Source organism: Morone saxatilis, unplaced genomic scaffold (assembly GCF_004916995.1).
Source record: "Morone saxatilis isolate NCDOM2014 unplaced genomic scaffold, NCSU_SB_2.0 Contig17, whole genome shotgun sequence".
In the NCBI taxonomy this organism is placed as follows: Eukaryota; Metazoa; Chordata; class Actinopteri; family Moronidae; genus Morone; species Morone saxatilis.
The window spans coordinates 3,455,790-3,474,867 of record NW_023339729.1 but is presented as its reverse complement, the minus strand read 5'-3'; the positions used below and the strand labels follow the sequence as shown (position 1 = coordinate 3,474,867).

The 19,078-nt window shown below is 41.4% G+C and overlaps 1 protein-coding gene across 1 annotated transcript in view; it reads left to right on the top strand.

Moving 5' to 3' along the window:
* Nucleotides 1-14,542, top strand: part of rims1b (regulating synaptic membrane exocytosis 1b) — a 70,531-nt gene extending 55,989 nt beyond the window's left edge. The window contains exons 21-29 of the mRNA XM_035660672.1: nt 2,760-2,863; nt 3,560-3,663; nt 3,765-3,925; nt 7,972-8,186; nt 11,564-11,708; nt 12,118-12,230; nt 13,649-13,750; nt 13,976-14,115; nt 14,249-14,542. Of these exons, the coding sequence (XP_035516565.1) occupies nt 2,760-2,863; nt 3,560-3,663; nt 3,765-3,925; nt 7,972-8,186; nt 11,564-11,708; nt 12,118-12,230; nt 13,649-13,750; nt 13,976-14,115; nt 14,249-14,467 (1,303 nt within the window). The 3' untranslated portion in view covers nt 14,468-14,542. The remainder of the gene's footprint in view (nt 1-2,759; nt 2,864-3,559; nt 3,664-3,764; nt 3,926-7,971; nt 8,187-11,563; nt 11,709-12,117; nt 12,231-13,648; nt 13,751-13,975; nt 14,116-14,248) is intronic.
* The last annotated feature ends 4,536 nt before the right edge of the window (nt 14,543-19,078 follow it).

Sequence of the window (19,078 nt, the reverse complement as noted above, 5' to 3'; positions counted from 1 at the left end):
GAGACTCTATTGTCAAAAATGGAATATAATATTCATAGCTATGTTTTCATTAGTGTATAATCACCTGAATATAGGAATCGTTGTGTTTTTGTTACCTTAGAATAAGCCGTTTTCATCTCCAGACGGTGCAGGTCCTCTTCTACAGAATACACCACGTTGAACCGCCATGTTTCATAGATAGGGCCCTCTACATGTTTGGAAGGGGAGGGTGAAGTGAGGGCGTTGCAGTCAGCAACTACACCACTAGATGCCACTAAATCCTACACACTGCTTCTTTAAATAGGTTTCCCAAAATGTCAAACTATTCCTTAAAAAGAACAAATAAACATCATTATCTGGGTTAAGTTAACACTTTGTTAGCTTGTTTGTACAGTAAGTACTGGTAATTCTCAGATTTACAACATGATTTGAAATGTACCATAAGTCGAGGCAGGGGGAATCTTTTGACTGATGTAATATTTAAAAAAAACATTTACACTTTCAAGGCCTTGACTGTCCCTTTACTCACTAACAAACTCTCCCGGTGTTCCTGCCTTGGGATGCTCTTGCTCCCACCCTTCCGCCCCTCTAGGTGCTCCAACTCTTTGCCCCGCAAGACTCCCCCAAGCCCCAGGATCTTAGTAGAACACGTGGCCCCTGAGGAAGACAGGTATACCGGGCCTGCCCCCTCCTGCTATCCTCACCTCTTAAAACACCACGCTACGGCTCTGCTTGCCCTGCTTGTACCTTCAAAGCCTCTCCTGTAGAGCTGTAGATGATAGCGTTGCACAGATCTTGTGATCAGCACTGTTACTTTCCCTTTCCCTGTAAATATTTGTCGTCTAAGACTGTGTAATCCCTCTTTTATTCTGCTGCACCTGCTCTTTCTGCTGAGCGCTTGTTTGAATCTCCTCACTTCTCTGGCTTGAAAGCGCTTTCTCTTCTGTAACAATGTTGCTGGTGGGGAAAAAAAGTTCACGGGATGTGCAATTCTCAGCTATGTTGCTTTTACAAATCACAAAAACCAAAGTCTCAGTTTTGAGCCTTTTACAGTATATCCAACACATCAGTCAGTATTCAGGTTTGCCATTCTGTGGGTCATCATTCTCCATATCGTGTTTGTTTTTCTTCCTCTCTCCCTCTCTCTCTCTCTCTCTCTCTCTCTCTCGCACGCTCTTTCTCTGTGGTTGGTGTTTGCTGAAAACAGGCAGTGTAGCAATTCATCAAGTCCAAACTGTCAAAGGGGCAGCAAAAAAAGCCTGGAGGGGGACAGGTAAGATCATTCATTCAGTCATTCATTCATTCATTCATTCACTCACTTCCCTTATTTATTCTCCTCTCATTACTGTTATTTCTTCTCTTCTCCTCGAGAGGGAAGATACCGTCTGTGACTGGTTGTCAAAGCTGCAATGTTGATTTTTCTTTTAAGTCGCAGCTCACGCAGTACGTAGCCTTGAATGCTAGCTGACAATCCAAAAAACCCTAACCCTCGTCACACCATGCAGAAACACATTAGCTGATTTGATTTTTACTCTTAAGTTTTTTTGGAGTTTTTTTCCATATTATTGGAAGTTTGCTGACACTGTGTGGGTTTCTAGGTGCTTAAATGTTGTGATGTCTGGTTTATATGATTGGAAATAAACTACATTCACTTCAAAAACTCTAAATATAAAGCTGCAGCTTGCAGGTTAGCTTAGCATGATCACTAGAGACAGCTAGACCGCTTTTTCATCATCATCACACACTTAGGCTATTCTATGTGATCTCCTTTAGGTAACTAATGTAATATTTGTTCACTTCCATTCGCTGAGCCTCCGTTGAAACTGTTCGGAGACCCCCTGGGGATGCCTGCCTCCCACTTTGAAAAACTCCTGACCTACAGTATACCATAGCATAGTACTATTTTACTTCAGAAAATATAACTACTGTATTTATCACAGCTTAGCCAATGCAGCCAGTGCAGAAAATTAAGAAAATATTTCCTTGTATATTGATCTAGATTGCACCAGCCGTATTTGAGTAATGATTATTTAGCGCCCGGTGTACACTGCTTACGCACTATTTTCATTATGGACCAGCATTTCACACAGAGCCCCGCCATGAGTTACATATGTTTTTTTTTGTTTTGATTTGATTTAATTTTTCTGCATTTATAAGGCTTTGTATTTTCATTTCTTTTTATTTGCTGATGGCAGTCGTATCCAGCCCACCTCTATCCTGAGGGGCAGTAGGGGGAGAGGGGGCCCGTTGAGGCCCTTTGGCCAGACAACCCTGGCTGGGTCCTGCCCAAACTCGCCACGGCTAGACAGGTGCATGCTACTACCAGCACTATGCCTCTACTCCCCTGTGTGCTGACTTCCTCTCTGTTTCACTGAGTGTAGTAATACTGTATGCACGTGTGCCACATGTAAATGTTATGTCACAAGAAGTCATAATAACGTTATAGCTCAATCCCAAGAGTTTAGATATCCATGTTAGCTGGCACAGGCATCTAAATATCTTATACTGTTCAATAGTGGTTTATGTACTTTGTGTAAATTGGGCTACCATCAGGTAAGAAGCTGTGGATAGTAAAGTTTACTGTATAAATGTACCATCTCAACATAATACAATGTCTGGGATATATAGAAATACTGAGATACTGCGCATACTGTCTGTATACACACTCAGTGCCACTTCCTTTACGTCTCCTCTGATCCATTCCCCTCCTAACGTGTTTCAGTATTGGGCTTCACTTTAATTAGTGATGAATACCGTAAAATTGTGTCTTTATCTCTCAGAGCCCACCCTCATGGCAGCCCCTCTCCAACGGGGACTCCCTCATCAGGTCGCAGGGGCAGGCAGCTGCCTCAGCTCCCTGCAAAAAGCAGCAGCATTGAGCAAGGTATGTTGAAGGCCAGGATGTGGGTTTGGTTTCAGAAGTTGGGGGAGGCAAGTCTTGGGTGATGGGTCACATTGACAAATAGTAATTATATCGCTGTGTCACAGAAACGTTACATTTAGTTTTCCTGGTAGAGAGCTGAGACTTTAAAAAAAAAAGCGCAAACTAACAATTGAAGTGATCTAGAAGAGTGTATCAATTCAGTGTATCTACTATTAGATGATTCTTTACTGCCTCATAAACATACAGATCACTCTATCCCCAAACCTTTCTCAGCAGTCCTGGGTCAAACAACATTTTAAAATATTATATATTGTTTGTTTTAGCTTACTTTGCTGCCAGATGGGTGGGGTTTAATGTACAGAGAATCATAATGTACAACCAATTGCAGGCGTAGTTGTCAGTTTAACATCCCTATATGATTTTTCTTTACAATTTGGCAAATAATTTTTCCCAGGTTGTGAGGTTTCTGTCCGACCCCTCTAGAATCCATCAGGAGGGCACTTGATTTGCTATCAGTGCACATCATGTGCCATCTAGTGTCAAAAACCAGATCCTGCATCCCCAGACTACTCCCTGTAATCCCTTACTGAGAACATGCCAATGTTTCTGGTTTCTTTTTCCTGGTTTTCCTGGTATTTGTTCTTTCTTTGTCCATATTCTTTATATCTTACTTTTTCTTCATCTCTTATGTCTCAGCCCTCGCAGTAGAGGAGCGAGCCCGACAGCTGCAGGTGAAAGTACATTCCTGCCGGTCTTCATCCTCCCACGACCCTGAGACGGACCTCAAGACCAAACGGGAGGTCAGCATCCGTGTTTTCCAGTCATTCTTCAGATCCCTTCATCCACCTCCTAAATTATACATATATGTCTATTTTCCAACTATCTTCATCTCTGTCTGCAGATGTATGCAGAACAGAGGCGTAGCAGTGACAACATGTCGGCAAGATCGTCCGACAGCGATATGAGCGATGTGTCGGCCCTCTCCCGTGCCAGCAGTGCCTCCCGCCTCAGTAGCACCAGCTACATGTCTATCCAATCAGAAAGACCCGGGGGACGACTCAGGTCAGTCCTCCCTGGCCATTGGTCATATGTTTATATCTTGGCTGTTGTGGATTTCAGTCAGTTCACTCTTTCTGAAATAAGCCTCAGTGTTAGATTTTGTGTTGCATGCATGCTAATCACTGTGTGCCTTTTCTGTTTTATTTCTGCATGCCAACTGCTGCATGTTTCTGTCCTTCTGCATGCTCTATCTCATCTATCCTCGCGCACACACAAACAAACATACCGGTACACACAATGAACGGTGGATATCCAAACAAAATGATCTCAGATCCAAGTCGTTAGAGGAGGAGAAGAAGGACAGGAGGATCTCGTGGGGAGTGAATGGAGAGGAGGATAGGAGGAGGTCGGCGGGAAAGAGACGCTTCTCTGAGGAGTTGAAGCGCAGGAGACACACTGTAACTGGAGACACAAGGGAGTCCAGGTAAAGATCAATAGATCCCAAATGGTGAATTCACTGATGATGGCAGACGATCCATCTTCGTGCCGTACAACCAGGTCTGGATCCCCAAGATAGAGTCCCTGAATCCCCATTCATTTAAGACAACAGTGCACTAGGGAAACTTTTTAATGGTTGCAATTATAGACAATTATTGATCTCTGTAGGGAAGTTCTTTTCTTTTTGCTTGCAACTTCCAAAGGGAGGTCAGCTCCAACTTGTAGTGATACAGCATGAGGGATGGATACTCACTAAAACAGGGTTAATCTTCCAGCTGAAGGATGTCATCCTTGCTTATTTTTGAGGCAGTTAGCTTTGTCGCCTGGGGATTTTTGGTTAAATGGAATGTACAGTACATTTTGAACCCAGTGTCTCAGTCAGTGCTTTTTCCCAAACCCTAGTCCAGTATCCAATGTGTACAGTGTGATCCACCAGTGCACATCCATTGAGAATGGACTTTACAGTGAAGGAAGAGACATCTTGTGTCCAGCAGGAAAACAAAATTTGCATATTTATAAATTGTGGAATTTTTAATGAGGTTGAAGGAGTAGATGACTAAGATTTAAATTTGGAAAAGTAGCCTTTTTTTCATATCAGAAACACATTATTCTTACAAGCAGATTATTCGTAGATGTGTTAATACATGTCTGGATAGGATCTTTAACGAGCTGAAATTAAATTATAACTGAGTAACAATACTCTTATTTTTGTATTACTCATTACTATGTGCATAAATAATGTTCAGCTTAATCTTTTTGTTAATGCAGCATAAAATGACAATTTCATTTTGCAAACCTGAAGACATCCCACCTTTACATTTGTCAAGGAATATATAAACAAATGTGAAATGTAAAAGGACACACCTCCAAAATGTTGCTAAGAAAAAGATAAAACTATATAATTCAAAATTAAATAACACCTAAACTAAAAAGTTCTCCAGTCCAACTGAGCTGAAATAAATAGATCATTTTCGTTGTCGTCATGTGACCACACACTCCCACACAAACGCACACACACAAATCCCTGGCTGACCAGTTGCAGTGTGCTGACATGGACAAATGACCCTATCCCAGTGGTCCTCAGTGGGCCAGGTGGTGATGTAGTGCAGCCTATTAGCTGGCTAATGTATTGAGGTCTGGGAGGAGGAGAGAGGGCCCCGTTCTTTATGGCCTTACCACAGATCAATCCAAACAGAGCGTTATAAAAGCACAGCCCCACGGCCTTTGACACACTTTCTAGAGTCGGGGGTGAGAGAGAGAAAATTGATTTTCTTATTTATTGAGCATTTCCCAGTCTTAAAAAACAAGCACTATAATGAACATATGGCCAAAAGTATATGGACACGCAAACATATCATAAATCTTATAAATTTTTATACCCATGTGCAATGTTGATGTTGATACCTGGCTGCAGGGAATGGCTCCCATTCAGCCAAAAGAGCATTATCGAGGTCAGCCACTGAGGTTGGGCGTTGGGACCAGGCTGGTTCCACTTGATTCTTAAAGGTGTTGGATGGGGTTGAGGTCAGGACTCTGTGCAGGCCAGTCAGGTTCTGCCACAGCAAACTGGCTTTGTACACAGGGACATTATCATGCTGAAACAGGAAGTGGCCTTCTCCAACCACAAAGTTGGAAGCAGACAGTTGTTTAAACATTTTTGTTTTTTGTTGTAGCCTTAAGATTTCCCTTTAATTGGAACTAAAGGTCTGGCCCAAACCATAAAAAACAGCCCAGACCAAAAGTACACGGATAGGTGTGTCCACATACTTCTGGTCAGATAGTGTACACTTGGGCTGAAGATTACAGAGAGAGACCAAATATAAAAGACAAAAAGCTGTACAGATATATATATAAACAGAATCAGAAAGTGATCAACTAAAGAAAAGCATGTGAGGTAATCTCTATCCTTCACAATCTTTACAAAAGAGGTGTTATAGATATATTGGTAAAATAAAGTCCATACTAAATAAACAGCGCTCCTCTGGCTGTGCAGAGGCTTATATCAGTTCTTAGGCAGAGGCGAGCATGTGTCTGTGTTCTAGGGCTGTGATCAGACAAGCAGTAAAAACACAAGTCTGGATTCAAAAAAGCAGACTATGGAGTCAGCGACCATTCATAAAAACTGGTCAGTAGTCTATTTTAGAAAACCTGTAATGTAGCTTACCTATAACTCAGCTAAGTGGTCAGTTTTTAGAGAGACGGGGGCGCCATGAATTAGTAATCTAGTGATGAACAAGGACGGCTGGCCTCAGGTCAGTTTTCACTCAGAGTGGTCTCTGTATTCAGTGGATACTCTCACATCTGCTGCAGGCCAGTGTGATGATAGGTTGTGGAAGTGACTGAGTACATACAGAGGAAAGGAGACAGAGGTTTCCTGAGGTTGCATTGACACATTGAACCCTCAGCTGTTTCCCCTTTCTCGATATTCCTATATGTTTGATAAACTGCTCCTCATCAATTTCAAATAATTAATTGGATGCTGATTATGTTTGCTCCTCCACTTAATCCTCAGATTTCTTGCCCGTCATTGCATTTGTTCGCATATCAGTATCACTTGTTGTTGGATGAAAATGCTGTATTTCACCTTTCAGAATAAAACCATATCCTGCTGATATTTATACATATTTTCAATGGCAGTAGTAGTTACAGCAACCCACACAAATAACAAGATTTTCAGCCAAAAATAACTAATATTTTGTATATGTTACAAATATATCACACACTGTACATAAATGCATATAAATTAGCATTTCGCGCAACATTATGTGTCCTTTTTGTTAAATGTGGCCCTTGTTTTCTGTGCTGTGACTGTGGATGTTTGTGCGATCCTCTCTGCATGTCTCAGATCCCTACTTGCATGCATCCTGTGCTGTGACTGCCAGGACCCCCTCCATTCTCCAGACCTGGGTCCTCCCCTCCCATCCACTCCTTCTGCTGCACGCCCTTCCCTAATCCCCCTACAGGGAGCGGTGGAGAGGCCTCAAACCACCCTCCCCCTCCCCAGTCGTTCCCTGGCTCCCCTGGGCCACTGGACTGTGGCTGTCCGTGGCCCATCGGGAGTGGAGGCTGTGGGCGATAGAGGAAGCGTAGCTGGGCTCTCGAGCAGCACTTTGACCCCCTCTGAGGGGATGGACATGCGACGGCTCCTCCGAACCCCTAGGAGGCAGCATCGAGTGCTGGGCATCTTCTGCCCACGTGTAGTGGCTGGTTTGAGAAGAATGAACTTTAATGCATGATGTGAATGTCAGCTTTGGACTGCTATAATTTTATTTTCTCTTATTTGATCCCATTTTAACCAAATTCTTGAGATCTTAACATCAAACACTAAGTTTCAATTTTAGATATGAGTATGTGTCACTTGTCTGTCATCATCATTTCCTTTATTTGGGATCCCAGATGTTTACTCATCTGTTATTTGAGTCACATGCTGTTTGATTAAACATCACTCCTCCACCACAGTCAGTTTGAAATGTCATTATCCACCACTTCTTGTTCTCCATGCTGTGTCTGTGTTCTTCTAAAATAAAGGTACAGTATAGAGGGAGTTACAGAGACCTTAGTAACATCCCCGCTCCATCACACCTGTGTCATACGGTGATTTCTCTCCCCAGTCGGCAGTTACGATCAGTGGGCCGCAGCATGCTGAAGAGCTCCAGTGTGAGCGGAGAGATCTACACCCAGGAGCGCACAGACGGCAGCCAATCAGACACAGCGCTGGGCACGGTGGGCGGCGGCAGCAAGAAGAGGCGCTCCAGCCTCAGTGCGCGGGTGGTAGCCATCGTTGGCAATCGTCGCAGCCGCAGCACTTCACAGATCAGTGGCCCCGGTGAGTTGCCATGGCAACCCTAAAATGTTCAGCAGAGACTGTAGTCTATATCCCACTGGCGATGTGTGATGAGAATTGCCTCCCAAAAATATGATGGATACTAAATATTATTTCATCTATTGGATTGTAAAGCAAATGTCCCTGATACTGTGCTGGTGTCAGAGCTGCAGGGGCTGCATTAGTCTCAGTGACAATTTTAAAAATAATAGGGTCATGTCACACATGCTACATCCATTTACAGCAGGGGTTTCAGAATACTACCCGTGAGCCAGATTCAACCAAAGACATGTCTATAAGGCCCCTTCTTCACTTATTAAGAGTTATTAACACTGATATCACAGGTAGATAGAAACAAACCACCTGCTTAGCGATGGAGTAGACCTCATCAATTCTAGAGTTGCTGTTGGGACAGTTGAGTTGTTTTGGGTGGAGCGGAGGAGAGACACAACAATACTGTCATTTGACACTATAGAAAGTAAAGGTGTGTAGGTGTGGAGTGATGGGTGTTGATTTACACCTTTGTTGACCCAGCTTCAGCTCTCAGTGTAGTCTTATAGAGTTATATTTTGTAAAATGCCCTAACCTTCACCAAACCTAATCATAGACACATTTAAATAGTGCTTTGTCACCTACCTAAACCTGTGTTTTTAGTGCTTAAGACCCATAACAGGGACTAAAAATATGGTTATTTCAGCCTTTTTGTTCGGCTGTCTGTTTTTTAATACGTCTCTTGTGAGTCCCCCAACTTTATGGAAATGTCACACATGGAGAATAATACATTTGGGCATTTTCAGTGTGGCAACTAAAGCAGACATTGTACATCCATATTTAAAGGTGTTGGAGCAAAAACTCATAACACAGTAACTGGACAATGGTGAGGTTGATTCAGGTTGATAGTTTGATAGGCATGTTGCAAACTCTCACTATAACACAGAGCCTCCACGGAGCTTTACATGCCTTTAGTTTTCAGAATAGCGCACAACATGTAATCTGTGTCTCTGTACTTATTTCACAGACTGATGAGACTGTTTCACATAGAGACAAAGATTTGTCCTGAGGAACAGACTGTACAGAAGAACCACAAATTGCAAGTGTTTGTCTTTCATTGTTCCATGAAAGACAAACCTCTGCTGCCCCAGTGCTCTTTACAAAGACAAACAAATATATTTCGGAGAGTTTCAGAACATCGTGGGCAGCTGAGAGCCGCTTGTAGCTCTGCTCCCAGTCACACAACACAGTCTGGTCCAGCATGCACTTTTAACACAGGGGTGGGGTAAGACTCATGATGAAAGCCAAACTCTGTACTCCCCCTCTTTGTAGTGGACATAAAAGGCTATTAGAGAACACTGGGCCTAAGGGGGTCTCTCGCCCCCTCTCCCTGATGTGGAGAGGAGAGAGAGAAGGTAGAGTTAGCGCAGAGATCAACCTTAATTTGAAAAATCTTTCCTGTTCATGATGGGTGAGAATAAAGGCAGGTAAGACTTTTAGTTTTTACATTGTAGGATTTTAGCATGATTGCAAGATAATAATTACTTAACATTATATGGTAGGTTATATATTGCTCAGGCTGGGTAAATGCTGTTGACCACCCCACCTGCTAGATGTAAGAATATATCTAATGCTCAGCAGCAAGGGATGATAATAGGCTCAGAAATGCAGTTACATATTTCTCTTTGCACCGTGCCAATATTATGAGTCAGAAGGTGGACGCACCTCAGTCCAAGATGCCACACAGTGTTGTTTGGTTTGTTTTTCTGCCCAACAATTTCCTGTTTACTACTGATTACCAGATTCAGTAGGGCATGGGTTGGACTCTGGCCGTGCTTCAGACGGACACATCACAGAGCCCTTAACTGGATATGATCTGGATCTTGAGATTTTCTACTTTTTCTTTCCACTGGTGAATTGTTTCTTATGAAAAAGGCTTTACCCCATTGATAAATGTGCTCCGGAAGTTAGTCCATTCATCTGTAATGTCCTATTGTTTCCTAACCACAATGTCGGTTAAAGGGAGTCTTTTCTTAATCCTGATACATTGTGATTTCTCTTGATCTAAAAGAAACATTTTGTGAAAATGTTAAGTTCAGATAAAGTTCAGTAGATAAGTTTCTGCTCAGCCTGTGGAAACAGTTGTATAATATCTTCTGTGGCTCTAGAGGAGCTTTACAAAGTCTGAAAAAATAACCCTGATGATGTGATTGGGGTTATTTCAGCTTGGAATTGGAGGCTATGAATCCATAACCAAAAGCCTGAGAGACAAAAGATATAACAAAAGATGCTTTTTAGTTGCACCATGGGAAATGTAGATCAACAGTGTCAATGTTTGAATATTTGGGGGTACACACACCCTCCCAATTTTCAAATATGCTCAAAATACTTTAAATTAAAATACTTATATTATAAATACTGCTTGTCAGCTTGACCTATACTAGTGACTAGGAGTCAGAGTATCTTATTCCCTAACCACAACAAAGGTTAAAGGAAACCGTTCTCTTAATCCTTTGTGATTTTCTGTTCTGCATTAAGTAAAACACTTTGTAGGGCATCGGTTTGAAGGAAAAGTTCAAAATTTTTGGAAATACGCTCATTTCCATTCTTGCAGAGATTAGATTGGCACCACTCTCATGTCAGTACGGTGAATATGAAGCTGCTGCCAGCAGCCGGTTAACTTAGCTTAGCACAAAGACTGGAAAAAGGTGGAAACATCTAGCCTGACTTCTAGGGCTTTAAAGGTTTGTGTGTTTGTGACGAACTTTTAATACACCATTAGCAACATGTGCTGAGGTTAGCACGACAAGCTGATTGCTGTGCGAGTCAGTCACACTTTGGCAAGCAAAAAAATGCTCAGCCCAGAGCTGGAAGACCTACCTGCCTCCTTTAAATCAATTTGGCTACAACAGCAAAGGAGAAAGAGTTGTGGATGGTGTGTTTCATTTTCTCATAATATTGAATTTTCAGTTCCATAGTATAAGAGCATACAGACTTGCGGGTGGTATTCTTCTTCTTATCCAACTTTACTTTATGTTTGCCTTTCTGCTTATAATGCTTATTGAGGTAAGATTCCTTTTACAAGCCTCTAGGGGTTTTTAATCTCACCTGCTTCTTTCTCTTGTTTGTGGTTCTGATGTTGTGTTTTTATTGTGCAAATAAATCAATCAAAATAAATCAAACTGTTGGCAAGACAGCAAATAAGCATAATTCCCAAAATGTTGAACTGTTCCTTTAAGAAGTCAGTAAGGAAGAGCTTCTGTTGAGCTTCACCTCTACTCAGTGGACAATAAACATGTTTTCTCTTTGAATGAAAAATCTGACTGAATGAAGAGCATCTCTGACTGCAATATTATGATGTTTCCTGTCTCTCCTCTTCCTTCATCCAGAGGGGAAGAGTAAGAAGGAGAAGGGGGCACCCATCCAACGGAGCACAGAGACCGGCATGGCAGTAGAGCTGACCAGGAACATGAGCCGACAGCCCAGCAGAGAGTCCAACAATGGCAGCATGAACAGCTACAACTCTGAGGGAAAGTCAGTAAACCACACACTTTCAGTTCTCATCACTTTCTACCAACCATCTGCACACTCTCTACATCTTCCTCATTTATAATTTTCTTCCTCTCTTCAAGGGAAATGGCAAATGATGAGTGTAATATAATGACCACACTGTAAAAAACTCAGCTCAGCGAGGTGATGATAAAACACAAACTCTGACTGAATCAAATTAAGGCCTGTGTTTTCTGTGATGGATTATTTCGCTTGGGCAATTCTGGCTATGTTTTTCGTGCTGTAAATAATGACTGGCAGCAAATGGACTCTCCTGAAGGCGGCGAGACAACAACTGCTATTATCCTTTAAAGAATCTCTTCTGTCTTTACGTTAATTTTGGTGGGTGATGTTTGTCATAATTAATTCATGCTTGTGTGTTTTTCTTTGTTAGTCTGAAGTTCTCTGGAGTGAATCTGGGTGCCAGCAGTCAGTTCAGTGACTTCCTGGATGGCCTGGGACCAGCTCAGTTAGTGGGAAGGCAAACGCTGGCTACCCCTGCCATAGGTAAGATACTGACTATCATAATATAGTATAACATAATATATTATAACTAGTGCTGTCAAACGATTAAAATATTTAATCGCGATTAATCGCATTAATGTCATAGTTAACTCGCAATTAATCGCACATTTTTATCTATTCTAAATGTCCCTTGATTTCTTTTTGTCCCATTATTTTTTCGCCATTAAGCTCCTTTCAACAATGAAAAGTGGAAATCGTGGCCTGCTTGGCAAATGTATTTATTGAAAATAACTGTATAGTATTATCTGTAGTCTTCAATTTTAATGTCACCACCTAACATTCTCAACCTTGGAGCAAATAATCTCTCCACCCCACCAATTAATACTGTCCATTAAACTAAAAGGGTGAAAATACTTGCGTCAGCCACAAACAGCCCCTTTCTAAGGAGCCAAAACAGGGCCGAATACAAAATTGGCCCTGGCTTTGACGAGGGGGCGGAGAATTTGCATCAGCTGTGTGCTTGGCCATGCCAAGGTGGTAGTGGGAGTTTTGGGACGTTGCGATGATTCAGCTCAGTTCTATCAACGACAAAACACACAAAACCCTTTGGTCTTGCCAAAGGAACCAGTTGGTAACTTTTTTAAAATGTAAAAACACTTTCCATTCAGAATATATATTGCAGTGCATTTCGGCGTCTCCGCGTGTTCGCGTATCTAACCTCACACATAGTCGTAACGTCTACGAAACTCTGTAACCATGTGGAAGCGACAGTGCCTGTTGATTCTTTTCCGGTCTAGCCTAGAATCCGGTGTGGTGTTGAGTTTTTTCAACGTAGTGAGTCAGTGTTTTATTGCACCAGCATGTGAGAAAAAACTACAAAGTGTGCTAGGCCACGTACACAACACTTATTGCGTTAATCGCACGATAAAAAAATTTACACCGTTAAAATGGGTTTGCGTTAACCCTGTTAATAACGCGTTTAACTGACAGCACTAATTATAACATAGTAAATTGGCAAGTGACCATGGTATAAGCAGGATAATACCCTTTGAGGTGTCCATTATCAGGAAATAATGGACTTCGAGGAGGCACTAATTCCCAATAATGGACACGGGCATTATCCCTTACATATAGTGTAGTACGATATAATGCAGAATATAAGAGATAATATAGTATAATATAAAACAGATGATAAGATATTAAATATACAGTATTCACTTATCAGTTGTTTTCACATAATTAACCCTTTGTACCTGATGAATTGCTGAGCATAACATGTCATGCTCATTAGTGCTAATAAAAGGTCTCATGTCATATATTTTATGAGTGTACAGTCATTGCTACAAACCCTTGTGCTTTATTTTTTCTGACTGCATGTTCATCTTGCTCTAGCTCTGTAGGACTCTCCGTCATTGATCTCTTCCTGGTGTGTCATCTTTTCACTTTTCCGCGTTTCCCAGGTGACATCCAGATTGGTATGATGGAGAAAAAGGGTCAGCTGGAGGTGGAGGTCATCAGAGCTCGGGGACTCGTACAAAAGCCAGGATCCAAATCCCTCCCTGGTGAGAACCTGACTACTTCCTCCCTCCCTCCCGCTCAAGACATCACTCATACACTCCTCACATTAGGATATGAAATACACTCTGCATGCAGAGAAATCCAGTAGATACACCCAGCTGAAGCTTCCTATAAAGATAGAACCAGCTGTGAGATCTGATCTAGGTTATATTGACGAGTCGCTGTGTTCCTCACTAATGGTTTTTTTATTGTTTTGTTTCTGCCTTCAGCTCCATATGTCAAGGTCTATCTGCTGAATAATGGAGCGTACGTAGCCAAAAAGAAAACCAAGATTGCACGGAAAACACTTGACCCACTGTACCAGCAAGCACTGCTATTCGAGGAAAGCCCACAGGGTAAAGTCTTACAGGTGAGCTGAAGATATATTTCTCTTCATCGCAAAGTTAAATGCTTTTTTTCCAAATCTATTCTGATAAAAAAAAATGTTTTAACACGAGGAGCTAGACTGCTATGTAATTTGACAGAAAACGATTTCCCTTCAGGTGATTGTATGGGGGGACTACGGCCGCATGGACCATAAAAGCTTCATGGGGGTTGCACAAATCCTATTGGAGGAACTGGACTTATCAAGCACAGTCATTGGCTGGTACAAGCTGTTCCCACCGTCCTCCTTGGTGGATCCGACGCTTGCCTCCCTGACTCGGCGGGCTTCCCAGTCGTCACTTGACAGTTCCTCCGGACCTCCCGGGGTCCGATCCTAGTGGACCAACCGCTCTACGCCGCTCGACGAGAAACAGACTCATGAAACGTACTGTAGAGAGAAACAAACAAACGAAAAAAAGATGGCGGAAACGTAGAACAACAACAATCAGAAACAGTCACAACGAGAAAGCTTTGTTGAGATCTGACAATCACTTCTGTCGCGGTTAATTTTGTCTGTTGTAGGGAGCGCCACATTTCAGTGTTTCATATCCATTCAAAGAAAAATCTCATCGTTTTTCTCTGTGTATGCTGAAGAAGCAGGGCTGCCAACAGACAACAAGCAGTAGCTCTCGAGACGGGAGGCGATAAGGTGTCAGAGAATCATATGAAGCAGGGTGGTTTTTAACTGAATCAATAATAGCAAAGAAATGTACGTAAGCATCGGAATGTATGGACTTGAGACAGAGGTAATCACCCTCCACACCTGCAGGTGGCGCAGTCCTCTCTGCAGTGGCCTCCTCCAGAACCCCAACAGACTGCCGGCACTCCTGCCCAGCCCCACCCCACCCCCCCAGGCAGGGTGCCCCCGCGTGGGTATTCAGTCTGGAAGCACAGGGCCTTCTTCTGGTGCCTAGAACTTGGAGCCGCATCACTGGTCCCTCTCTCTGTCGAAAAAATCCTCTTTTCAATATGTTTACCATGGCTGCTCTGAAGCCACACTGTTTTAGCGTGTTTGCTTTGTTGTTCATTTCTTTCCCTTTGTTACTACTGGCACAAAATGTTTTTACAGTGCGTAAAATGCTCATGATAATGTTGTCAGTCTGGTGTGTGCATGGAGAGAAAAAAAACAAAACACAAGAGATAAAAAAAGGATATAAAAACTAATAAATGTCTGCAAGTGTTATGCAGGGTGGGAGGGCCGGGGGCTGGTGATGATGCCACAGCTTCGATTTTTACACTTGACAGTGAGATTAGCGTGCAGCGTTGTTTTCCTTGTTCCACCACTGGCAAATGTCCAGGCCAGTCGTCTTTGTATAGATGTATATTAGGCCTCCCAGGAGGTTGACCAATAAATGAAATTTATGTCACTTTGAAATATCACAAGGGTACAACATCACTGTAAAAAAGTTTTAAAAAAGTAAAGAGCAAGAGCAAGATAGGACCTAGGTCTAATTTTTCACATTTTTCGGGAGTGCATTCCCTCGCCCCAGCACGTTTCAGGTTTCTATCCAACCCTTAGTTTACATTCTTTTGAAATTTAAACACAAGCACAAGAGCTTGATTTTTTTACAACAAAAAGTTTAACTTTTTGAAGAAAACATGTAGTTAAAAAAAGGAGAAAAAAAGAAACAATCCCGTCACTGGTTCCGTTCATGTCTTTGTCTAGGTATTAGGAAACAGACAAACAAACAGAAAAGAAGAATCGCTCACAGTTTCCCTTGTGCAACTCTGTGAATGTGAAAGTAACCAATCAGACTGATATGTCGGGACACCAACACCAATGCTCATCCTCTGTTCGGCCCGCAGACTCCTCCCACCAGGAAGAAGGCGGGGCCAGCATGACTTTGGAACCTGTTCCAAGCTGCATGCACATTTTTTTGTAAAACGAAACAGATACAGAAAAAAAGATACTGAACTAGATACGTGTTAGTTCCACATACTGTAGGGCCGCTTGTATGTTGCATGCAGTTGTACAGTTTGCTCGTACTTGAATATTAAAGAGATCAAACCAAGAAACCGAAGCCATTCCCATTACGCAAAGACATTTGAACTCAACTGCAGTCTATTCCACGTCCCTCAGTCCGGTGCTGAATGTCTCTCAAACTAAATCCCAAGATTACGTTGATGTCTTTTCTCGACCCTCTGGAAGATGTACTGTACTGTACAGTAGTACTGAGCAGACCTCACAGCCCTCTTACTGTTAATCCACATCATAGTATACCTCCAAGGGGCTGAGATGATGTATGAATAAATATGTACAAATCAGATTCACTTATATGGAAATATGAATTATGTTTCAACATAATGATTTCAGATAACACATGAACTGTTAAGTTATATAAAGAATAAATGCAGATGCACAGAGAGTCATACACTGTAAATACTCAACAGCCATTCACTGGGTTTTCATTGGGTTGGGTGATATTTGCAAAGGGGCCAAGTCTTATAAAGAGGAGCGATTAATATGTCATTAGGGACCATGCAGTGGGACAACACCAGGCGATGGACTTGGGCCACAAACATGGCCGCGAAAACTACAGGTGTACTCTAAAACTTGGCATCTGAACACTTCTTTGTGCTTCAAACCCAATGTCTGAACCATGATCAGTCCCACTCTCAGAAGAGTTGACTTTTCTTTTCATCGTCCGGTGAAGCTGGTTTTCCTTTTTGTTTTTTTCTTTGTCAGTATTAACAGGAAAAAAAAATTGCTGATTGTTTACAACTTCTGTGTTCCACTGAAACAAAAAGAAAATTAGAAAAAAGTAAAGCATTCACTGCAACATTTCTTGTTTGTATAACAGATGTGGCTCAAATGATGTGTATGTTTTATATTTAAAAAAAAGTTCATTTTTATTATTTACAAATAAAAAGAATGTGTGGAAGAAAACTGCTTTATTTTCAATGTCTCCCCAAATCTCTAAAATAATAATTTTTTATGCTTTTGTTTTTTTATGACTCTCTCAGCCCATGGTTACCTTTGACACAATGCCAAAAGGTCAGAGTGAAAAACTTATTTCAGAATGGGATCTGTGCTCATGTTTGGGAAAGTTAATATTTTCTTTAGTCCCGTAAATATCCTCAGTCACATTAAATTGAGTAGATAAAGTAGTAGTAGTAGTTTGACTTAAGCACATTAGTAGTGTGTCACTGGATGACTGAACATTTTAAATGCAATGTGATGGAGGTCAGATACATGAATAAGATGAATACATCTACATGTTCCTCCTTTCGCATAGTGACAAATTACTGCTCGTCAGCAGACATCCAAATAAGTGGCCAGTTCTGAAAACTACAAATAAGACTGCCAAAATAATATCAAATAACCAGAAAATGACTCATTCCTTTGAGGTCTTACATTAAAAATAATTTGACATTTTGGGAAATACTTCTGCGCTGTCTTACCAAGAGTTAGATGAGGAGATTGATACTGCTCTCATGTCTGTAAGGTAAATATGAGACTACAGCCAGGAGACTGTTAGCTTTGCTTCACATAAAGACTGTGAGAAACAGCTCACTTGGTTTTGTCCAAAGATTAAAGAATCTGCTTACCAGCACCTGTAAAGCTCATTCATTAACACATTAAATTTTATTTGTTTAATCCATACAAAAAACAAAATATAGCTGTTTACCCCTGCTTTCAGTTTTTATGCTAAGCTACGCTAATCATCTGCTGGCTCAATCTAACTAGAGAGGAGAGCAAGAAAGGATGGTGGGGGTATCTTCAGGGGCAGGTCTAGAGAAATATTCATGCTGTGGCAAGAGGGTGGCATGGAGAAATATCACATACATCAATATGCTTGGAAAAGCCCGTTCCAAAATGTGACCATAACAGATCACTAAATTAATATTCAGTTTCTAACAGGATATTTTAAAAATGATTCTAAATGAATGTGTTAAATTCAACAGCATTTGACAACAAACTAGGTGGCATCTTAGCAAGGCATTTTCAATACCACCTCTCTAGATCTGCCTCTGTTTCTGAACCATGAGATTGGGGAGAATATGTGGTGTTTTTAACAGCTCCCAAACAATCTCATGTTTTCACACACATTGTTTGGTAAAAATAATGGACAAGAACTAACTTTGCATTGTAGTAACTGCTCTGTACGTTTTGAAAATGTAGTTTATGTATACTACAATACATCTCAGAAGGAAATATTGTGCAATTTATATAACAGTTGTGGTTACCAATTATATTGCAATTATATATGTAACATTAAAATACAGCTTACATATTAAAATATGAGAAAATAGATACTCTGAAAGGAACTAGTCTTCATTGTGGAGATTTAGAGCTGCACTAATCAGTGTTTTTGGCTGAATGTTGATGTGTTGAATGTAAAAGGTATTGCTCATAGTGACAAATCCCCAGAGAATCACACAGCTCTGCAGCTCCCCTCGGCTTGGTTTTACCCCCTGTAACTTTGCTGTTTTGCTCTCTACAACCTTGTGTCCAGCAGCACAAACAACTGTTTTCACAAAAAAGATCTGATAAACCCACTAAGTGCTACCAACCCAGCACCAAACAGCAGACAGACAAAGTTAGCTGGTGAGCACACAGTAGTGCAGCATTTAGCAACTAAACAGCCAGATATTTCCCTCTGGAGTTGGTTGAGGGAGAACAGAACTTGGAGAAGAGAGAAAATTGGATCAAGTGGACAGAGACATGACTTCAAAAGAATGTTAATGTTGCTCCAGGTCTGCAGGCAACATGCTAACGTCATTGAAACAACCCAAAGATATGTCAAAGTTGTGATTTAAACTTGTTACACTTCTCCCAAATGGCCAAGAATCACTAAATGCAGCTCTAAGAACATTTTGCTACCAATAATTCTGTAAAAACATTTTGGCTATTTATGCAACTGTATTTATATATGTATTTTTGCATTTGACTAACCGTTTAAATAAATAACTTCTAGAAGATCAGGTAGGGGTAAGCCATTAAAGTG